The sequence below is a fragment of the Aulonocara sp. 'chitande type north' Nkhata Bay genome, linkage group LG20, assembly GCF_057382095.1.
Source record: "Aulonocara sp. 'chitande type north' Nkhata Bay isolate Kocher_YH1m ecotype deep benthic linkage group LG20, A_spYH_male_GT1.1, whole genome shotgun sequence".
Taxonomy (NCBI): Eukaryota; Metazoa; Chordata; class Actinopteri; order Cichliformes; family Cichlidae; genus Aulonocara; species Aulonocara sp. 'chitande type north' Nkhata Bay.
In genome coordinates this window covers 36,959,299-36,969,202 of record NC_141363.1, presented here as the reverse complement: position 1 = coordinate 36,969,202, position 9,904 = coordinate 36,959,299, and the positions used below count along the sequence as shown (strand labels likewise).

Genomic DNA, 9,904 nt, shown 5'->3' with positions numbered 1-9,904 from the left:
ACCACTCATATTGAGAAAAGACATCAAAAAAGAAATTAGCCATTTTTAACTCTCACATTTGCCCCCCAAAAATCATGTGTTTGCTTCCACCTACTGTCCCTTATGGAGACACAATATTGCAGCTACAAGGTCTCCCAGGTTGTTAAGTTGATCTGCGTGTAACGCTCTGACTCAAGTATATAATCTTAAAAGAATGTCGTTTAATTAACTACCACTACTTAAAACTTAACTTAAAGATATAATTGAATAAAAGATCACAAAGAATAACATGATATCAGTGTTATGTAAGCGCGTGCGGCCTTCTATGCTCGAAGTCACTCCACGCCATAGATCAGCCAAACATCGCGTTGACTGTAGCTTTTAACCCTTATTAACTTGAGCACAACTCTATAATGAGCAACAAACTGCAATATGTCTGAAAATGATCATGGTTACACCTGCAATAGAAGATCATATGATTATCCTGACACCTGTGAATATACGATTAAGAATAGAAGATTAACCTGCGGTTATAACAATCACTGGAACACAAATGTTAGTACAATGTCAAAAGCTTCAATAAATGTTTAATGCAATGCTTGTTATATGATTCTGATGCAATAATAATGCTGATGCTAAAATAACAGTAGAACACCCCCTTTATCCCGTTTAACTTGACACATAAACGTTTATAAATGCCTCTTTTAAATTTTATTTCCCCTGTTTTCCCCTCACTGACCACAGCAGGGGAAACTTAGTTTTGAATCAACCATGAATCCAGCTCATCGGATTCATCCCTGAGCCCCACCGTCACTGGGGTCTGACAGGGTGGCGCTGCATACTCTTCCTTTAATGTCACTATTTTCAACCTGTTAATTAGAGTGCTTAACCATGAAGTAAACTACGTCCACAACAAGTCAATACAGCTGTAAAGGTGGCCAATTATCAATCTATTACCAATCAATAACAACAGATAGCTTATGTTTTATGCATGCTTTCAGTCAACCACTCACCCAGAGGATCTCCAATCCCAGAAAATTCCTTCTCCTCATTTAATGAGTCTGTCCTCCTTCCATGCCCTGGTAACTGGTCCACCCAGAGCCATATGATCTCGAAATATACGTACAACAAGCCAAACCACACCTTGGTCACACCAACCCTTTTCCGCCCTGAAGATGTTCAACGCCATCTTAGTCTGGACTGTCAAAGGTAACTTTAACGCTGACTGTTCCGACAATCCATTTTATAACGTTTCCTGGTCAGATTTGCCAATCTCTGCACCAGGGTTTTAATTGTTTTGCAATGTTCATTAGTTTTTATTTTTATTTAGTTTCGACTCCAGATTTTCAATTTTATACCAGTTGTAATTAGTTTTTACCAATTCTTTGCTAGTTTAGTCTAGTTTTTTTTTCTGAAAATCCTTAGTTTTCAGCTTAGTTCTGATTAGCGCCAGTTATAGTTTTAGTAGTGTCTTGCAAAAATTAAGTGTAACCAAATCCCAGTTCCATCATATCAGTCATGCTCTTCTGCTTATCCTTGGGTATTGAGACTATTAACTCTTGCAGCACCGGGTGCGCCTAATTTTGGTTCAAGTGAATTGATAAACTTTTTGAAGGCGATTGACTCACACAGTTATTTAGATGTCCCAGTCCTGTTGTCTTGGGATGCATCACGCTGCCTTACCTGGTGTTAGCTGTTTTCTGGGGATGCGGGTTGAGTGGGGGAGCTCTTCAAGGAGGGGGAGTGTGCTCCCCCTGATGAGCTCTTCAAGATAAGCTAAGTTAACCTTCTTGTGTGAGCTTTTCAAGTGCACTTCAAGGTGCACTTCAACCCCCTGATGACCCAGTACTTCATTTTTGCGCACTGTAGTACACATTTAGTTTTTGCTTGTAGCTCTCATACTCTACTTGCCACTCATCTAAGTCCTGATGTTTCTTAAACAGGACAACAGTACCTTTAAAATTATATCACATGTGTGGGGGTGTGGCCTTGCCAATTGTTTTTCAAAATGGCTGGCATGCCCACAAGCACATTTTCTGGAAGAAAGAAAGGTAAGCTTGATATTTACATTTAAAATGTTTTGTTAAACTCAGATTTTTATTAATTTTCAAAAATAAACATCTAGTAAATAATTTGAGGGGTCTTTAAGAATTAAGCTTATTTAGTTTCACAGAGGAAATGACTAATTTATTACTGTGTACTCTAGTGCACGTCAGGACTTTGTACTTATATTTATTTCACTTTTTCCTAGTAAACAACTCTTTAACAAAGGCGGAGAGAATTCTTAACAGAATAATTGAGCGAGATTCAGACATAGATTCTTCAGAAGATGAGAGTCATGTGAGCCAGATAGGAGAGGGTGAGAACCCAGGAGGAGCCACACAAAGATTATCGAGATGCAGTGGCAGATGTAATAGAGAAAAACACAGGGCCACCTGAAATCTGTCGTCCTATCTGGTCCAAAACCAACATGTAGGAGAATCTGGAATTTTTGATTTTGAGTTAAAAATAAAATATGGGTAAAATGCAGAAATGTTTTCCAGTAAAGTAAAAAATAAGAGTTGCATTTATAGCTGAATCCATGACACCTAATTGTTTCTACAAGATCACGTCGTTGCTAAAAGTTATCAGTGATCTCAATGTGCGAAAATAACTCACAGTATCTGGAGTTCAAGCTCCTCTTGGCTGAGAAACCTGGGACAAACATGTGAACAAGACCTGAATAATACCAGTAATGAAGAGTTCTCTCCAAAAATCAAGAAAAGGAAGCCCCAATCAGATGAGAGTGTAGCAAAATATGGTTCACTCCACTTGCCTGAAATGGTTAACAGTCCAAGGCATTTCAGTTGTAGAATGGTTGGGTGCAACAGTAAAACATATGTGAGATGTGGGAAGTGCCAAATGTTCCTTTGTGTCTCCAAATAAAAAATCACAGTACTTCCTCAGATATCATAAATGAATTGACTTTTGTGAAATAGAAAGCCCAGTGCAATAACTTGTTCCTGAACCAATGGCTTACAGCTAGTGAAGTGTCAGTGACTACTAAGTTGATCCCTGATCTACATTTTTATGATATTGTTATATAAATACGTTTTAATATCCTGCTTACAAAAATTTCAGTGGAGCTTTTAATTTTCTTAAATAGCTCTTGAATGTTATTAGTTTCACATTCATGATCAATGAACTCCCCTTGTGCACTGTAGTGCACATGTTGTAAAATTTAAATAAAATTAGTTAAAAACAATTTTGTTTTTGTAATGTGTTTTTTTTACCGTCCCAACACTTGATTTATCTTAAAGAAAAAAGAAAAAGAAAAAATGAAAATACTTTTCCCTTTTTTTTTCTTCTTTCCCTGGGCCTCAGGAGGACATTGTGTCTCTTTCCACTACAAGCCACTTGCTATATCTAAAAAACAGTCATATTCAAAGTAATCCCAAATTGGACTCTGGAGCTTTCTCCTGACTTTTCCTGACATGATTCTGCGCGTGGACGGAGCAGCAACACAGACGACTCGACTAACGTACTGCCTTGACTTCTATTGCAGGGCACGCGCACATCAATGAAACTAAACACATTTTGCTATAAATCCAGTCAATTTTAGTTAGTTTTGTGAACATTCATTACAGTTTTAGTTAGTTTTCCTTTTTTGTTTTGATTTTATTTCCGTTAACGCAAATGTTTTTTCACTTGTAGTTTTCGTTATTTCATTTTTTTTCTTTAATAATAATAACCTTGCTCTGCACACTGGAATAAACATAATCAACATGATCCACATTTTACTGCGTGTCAATGCACCATCTTATCGATTCAAGTGCTCCATCCTTATGTGGTGTGTGACATTATGTTTATCTAAACCTCCACTCTGTCTCTAAATGTTTGAAGAATTTTTCAAGTTCGGGGACACATTTTAAGAATTTGACCATAAGTGAAAGTTATGGCGTTATCACCCCCTTTGGGGCTTACCTTTCCCAGTTTTGATGATATTCCTCCCCATTCTCTATTCTTTGCAAGTACTCCTTTTAGGTGGTGAGAAACTGTTGGTGTGGTCAAGTGGGTGCTGTAAAAACAAAAGCTCAGGACAGAACAGTCACCAGTCATGTACTTCATACGAAATTAGCATATATCGAACTTTATATTGATCCCCTGAGTGTAATGGTACATTTGAATTTGAATTTCTCAAAGTTAAACAGAATATTTTTCTTTATCTTGCTCTTGTTCTTGTGCAGCACCACCCCTCAGCACATGCCCCTGTCGGTTCTATCTTACTTTTAAATTGCTGACTATTTCAAGAAAGCACCCAAAAGGCGGGGACCAGTGTTTATCATTACATATCTCCATTTTGAGTGTGGCAAGTCTATCATTCCCCTGTTATTCATAGACCTCAATGGAGGTTTTTTTTTTTTTGTTTTTTTTTACCTCTATAAAAGTTGATTGACTCTTTACAGTGGCCCGCCATGGTTAATAATAACATGCTCAGTCATGAGTGGAATCAAACCTTTTCTTCACTTTAGCAACCAAAGGGTTAAGTCTGCAGTTCACACTCCTGTGAAGCTACAGCATTAGCCCCCTTAGTCTCTGTCAACCCTCTGTCCTTGCAAAAACAAAACAAAGCAAGACAAAACATCCACCCTTCTTTTACAGGCTGGGTGAATTGTCTGTGGACATCTACTAATCCTAAAGTCAGTACCGTTTTTGTCTCAGTACCAAGTCAGTTAAAACTTTTAGTCGTCAGTCCGTCACAGTCCAGTCACATGCATACATCCACACACATTCATACCAGATATTGCTGATAATGGAGTCTCACGCGCAACCTATTCGAGGCTCCATCACCAGCAAGATGACGTCATCATTTAAAGGAAACAGTTCCTTGTTTGTTTTTTCCTTCTTTGGACTGGATTGACTCGCTGCAATCCTTTTAAGCTCAGGACTTCTCATTCGATCAGTGTCCCATATAAGTGAATTTCTCCCAAGCCCATTATAATCATGGAGAAAAATACTTTGCGACTGTTTTCAGTAAGAATATTTTATAGCGCTTTAAAGTTCAATCTCTCAGGCCTGGATTAAAGAGCTGATTTGTTAAATCAGGAACTCACAAAATACCAAAATATCACCACCGGTGGATCACACCTCTCTGATGTTCTTATCTCAGTGCACTGTAACAAAAGCAAAAACAAACGTAAACAATAAAATACTCATATAGTAACAAATACTGGGGCCCATTGCAAACATGTCCAAGCATAAAACCATCCTTCTCTCTCTTAGAGAAAGAGAACAATCCAAACCTCACTGATAGAATCAACCTAGTGTCAAACAAAACCCAAAGATCAACCAAAACTTCACCAGAAAGTTTTTCTCCCTCCCGGGACAATATTGTGTAAGCATACAGGTACCGTAACTCCTTTTTGCACTGACAAAAACATGTTGGATTGACTTAATTCAATAGTGGACACTGGTTGCACACAAATGCTTTGCTTTGGCAGAAACGTAAACAACTGAGTCAAATCAACACAACCTTTTCATATTCTCTCCAAAATAAAACTCACCCCGTTAATTCATCATTTTCACTCTGTACCACTGCTCCTTATCAGGCTGTGTGAAGCACAGTAAACAATTCAGTGGAGGCCTTAAGCCATAAACAGACATCACGCACAGACATTGTTTTCACAACCCAACTGCTTTAGACCTTGTCCCCTAAATCTACACAAATGCCCTCTGGGTGGCATGAAATGCATTTAACCAATAAACAATCAATGGGTTCTTGTTGTTGTAACCGACTCCGTATTTGGATGTTTGTGTGCAGCTTTTGTTAGGAAAGCATTCTTCAAATTCAAATTCAAATTCAAATTCAAATTTTATTTGTCACGTACACAGTCATACACAGTACGATATGTAGTGAAATGCTTGGACAACTGCTCGTGACCTAAAGAGAACAAAAAAGGAAAAGGCTATGAATAAGATAGGAAATAAATATGAAAAATTAAAAAGGGTAAATTTAACTAGGAAGGAATAAAATATAAATTAAGGTTAAAAATGAAATAACTGTACAACACAAATTAGAATGAAGGGTAAATTTAACTGGGAAGAATAAGATAAAGATAAATATATAAATTAAAGTTGAAAATAAAATAACTGTACAACAAAATACACAATACACAATATAGAACTATATAAGAATGTATGAAGAAATCTAAATATAAATAAATATATACACAATAACAGCAGCTGTACAAGTATTAACCGGAAATGAAGAATATAGTGACCAGTGTTGTGCAAAACCAAAGTCCAGTTCATTGCATCAGCGTGTGTGTGTGTATCACTCTTCATTGCACAAGCTTGTGAATGTGTGTGTCATTTCTCAGTGAATTGAATCAGCATTTCGATTTGTGCACGTGTGTGTGTGTCATTTCTCACTCAATCAACGAGTGCATATGTGTGTTTCACTTCATTCTGAGTCAGTGCATGTGGATGTGTGTGTTTGTGTGGGTGTTTGTGTTCATCACTTTCCTGTTCTGGTGTTCTGGGTAAACCACGGCCTGAAGCGTGCCCTGGGGTCCTGCCCTCCTCCTTTTCAGTCCGTTTGCATCCGTTTGTGCTGCTGCTCAAAGTTCTGTCCATACTGGTTCTGGCCCCAATTGAGGCAGTGCTTTTCTCCAGTGTCCTGCATCTTCTCCTTGTTCCGCTCCTCCTTAACTTGACCCTTTTGCTTCTGTAGCTCCTTCAGGGCTTGCTCCTGCTGTTGGAGCTTTTTCGTCAGGTTTTTGCGACCTCCTGCTCCAGCAAGCTCCGGCCTGATTTCAAGTCCTGTGTCTGGGACTCCAAGCCTGATGGGTTCGATTATCAGCCAGCTCCTTCTGAGCCATGCTCAGTTCCTGCTCTGATGCCTTGAGCTCTTACTGAGGGCAGAAACCTCAGAGTCTTTTCCGTACAAGTCAGATTGAAGTCCATTGATGTTTCCCTTGCTTTGCTCCACGGCCTTCTACAGCTCTGCTGTTCGGCTCTTCTCAGAGGTCAGCTCCTGGCCAAGCCCCGACACCTGTGCCTTCAGCTTATTTTCTCCTGGTGCTTTTGTTCATTCCGAGGTGCCTCCTGACCTCAGTTACTCCTCCTGTCTCTGGCACGCCCTTTTTGCTGCCCGATCATCCGTGTTGGTCCGTCACTGTCCTGCACAGTTTTAATGCAGAGTTGTTAAGGTCAGCATTGTCTTGCTCGGCCTCACTTTTCCTCCGGGCTTAATGGGCGTCTCGTCACAGCTCTGTCAGCTGAAGCTGTCTGGAAATCTCCCCCGTGTAGTGAAACGGGCCTTGGATTTAACGCTCTCCGTCTCCGCTGCATGAGATCGTTTTCCTGCAGCACTGTTGACATTTTCAGGTTGTTGTTGTGGGTCCAGCTGCTGTAGCATTTGGTCAGGGTCACATTAAGGAAGAAGACATTAGAGGTTACTTTGGGCAGTCACAACAAAATGAGATTTCAAAGTAAGAGCCTTGCAATCCCCAACAGATTGAAAACAAAGAAAGAAAGAAACTTACCTGACATGGATCTCCTTGTGACAAATCCAACATGTGGAAGAGGAAGCCGAGTTCACAAGCCAAACAAAACTCCTTGTGGCACAAATGATTCTGAACAAGGCAGCGAACTGGCTCCAGGAAGTATAACACCTAAGATGCAAACATAAAAGACCCATGGAACATTTGACAAATTGTCTCATATTAAAAATTAAATGTACACATTGTGAATCTTCAGCTTCTTACCTGGATCATGCAGTTACAGTAGGCGTTGGGAATCTGCGGCTCCAGGCCAGCAAACAACGTCCTGTTGTAATGTTTGAAGTCAAAATCTTCCCGTCCACGTTTAGAGTATTTAATTGTCACCTGAAGCACAACAAACACATCTTCGTCACATGTTTGGGAAATCAAAGCTTGTAGCAACACTCTAGAAATTGTTACATATCATATTTAACTGTATCTCTATGAACACCAGGGTGAAACATAACAAGTCCAACCTTTCTGTACTTTTCCACACCATGTGTGAGAACTCTGCTGCAGGCAGATACTTTTCTTCAGGATCTCAGCAAAGTCGTGCTCCTTTATTCTTTCTCCTGAAGTGTCAAAGTACAATGAATATCAGTGTATACATCAAATCAAGCAGATATTTCCCTCTGCTCATTCAAAAACTAAATTAATTCAAACCATTATGTAATCATTAATAGTTCAAGTTTCAAAGACAGAGTAATTCACAGTCACAGATATCCATGCTCTCAGTGCTCTCAGACTCACCTTGAGAGTCAGGGTAATGCATGTTGAACAGCAACATGAGGGAGGAGTAGACTGTTTCTATGCCACAGAGACACGGGCTGCGGTTCTCAACTTCAGAACAAAACAGCTCTCTAATGACAGAGTCGCCAGAGGAGCCCAGAGAACTGCAACACAAACACAAATCACAGTTTCAGAAACCAGAAGGAAAACTCTGCATTTATAAACAAACATAATGATAAGACTGGGACAGTGTCCAGTAAGAATGCAGGTCAACAACGATGTGTTTTACCTGCTCCTGGTCGTCCTGTAGGCCCGTGGATCCTCCTGCTCCTGTGTCTCCTGGAAGAGCTGGTAGAGGATGAAGTGATTCCATCTCTGGATTAAGCGACCTAGCTCGACTGTTCCTGTCGTCTCCTCACAGTTTGAGAGGATCAGGCCCATCTCTTTGGCTTCAGGGACGTTTCGAAGTGCTCTGAGGAAGTTGCTGGCCTTAAGGAAGAAGACATTAGAGGTTACTTTGGGCAGTCACAACAAAATGAGATTTCAAAGTAAGAGCCTTGCAATCCCCAACAGATTGAAAACAAAGAAAGAAAGAAACTTACCTGACATGGATCTCCTTGTGACAAATCCAACATGTGGAAGAGGAAGCCGAGTTCACAAGCCAAACAAAACTCCTTGTGGCACAAATGATTCTGAACAAGGCAGCGAACTGGCTCCAGGAAGTATAACACCTAAGATGCAAACATAAAAGACCCATGGAACATTTGACAAATTGTCTCATATTAAAAATTAAATGTACACATTGTGAATCTTCAGCTTCTTACCTGGATCATGCAGTTACAGTAGGCGTTGGGAATCTGCGGCTCCAGGCCAGCAAACAACGTCCTGTTGCAATGTTTGAAGTCAAAATCTTCCCGTCCACGTTTAGAGTATTTAATTGTCACCTGAAGCACAACAAACACATCTTCGTCACATGTTTGGGAAATCAAAGCTTGTAGCAACACTCTAGAAATTGTTACATATCATATTTAACTGTATCTCTATGAACACCAGGGTGAAACATAACAAGTCCAACCTTTCTGTACTTTTTGGGAACAGTGTGAAGGAGCGGCTCTTCATCACTCTCTGTTAGAGATTCAGGGATGTGGTTGTAATAACCAGGTGACTCTTCTTTATTTGCAGGGACCTGCAAACAACAAACAGGAAAAAAAAACTTAAAATACACCACGTGGAGATGGGTTTAACTTTTTTTGTAAATTTATTACAATATTGTAAAAATTACAGTTTAAAAGAGCAACAAGTTTTTTTACATACCTGGTTACAGGGGCAGGCGGAAGGATTCTCCACAAAACTGTTGAAGCCAACAGTTTCAATAGTTTGTGGGATTTCTGGGTCCATCCCAGAAGCCCACCTGTTGAAAAGAAACATGTTTTAGATCGGTGGACAAGGAAGAGAAAGACGAGAGAAGTTGGGAAGAGGCTCCACAAAGGAGATGGAAAGAAAATAGATGGAACAGAGAGAAAAGACACTAAAATTAACTGGATCACCTGCCAGGGGAAAAACATGCAAGAAGAGAACAACAAAGCAGGGAAACTACAGCAACAACCAACATAACCGTACATTACAGTGAATGCAAGACCGACAAGTTCAGCTCAGTTTTGCTGTTCCATAAC

At 39.8% G+C, this 9,904-nt stretch overlaps 1 protein-coding gene across 1 annotated transcript; it reads right to left on the bottom strand.

The window, feature by feature from the left end:
* Positions 1 to 458: 458 nt before the first annotated feature.
* LOC147306221 (PAN2-PAN3 deadenylation complex catalytic subunit PAN2-like) lies at positions 459 to 8,697 on the bottom strand. The gene is made up of 6 exons (XM_086278952.1): positions 8,525 to 8,697; positions 8,253 to 8,395; positions 7,989 to 8,074; positions 7,728 to 7,847; positions 7,506 to 7,634; positions 459 to 470 (listed from the first exon to the last, which is right to left on the bottom strand). Exons 1-6 carry the CDS (start codon positions 8,602 to 8,604, stop codon positions 459 to 461), a joined length of 570 nt encoding a protein of 189 aa, XP_086135078.1. The 5' UTR covers positions 8,605 to 8,697.
* Between the last annotated feature and the right edge of the window lie 1,207 nt (positions 8,698 to 9,904).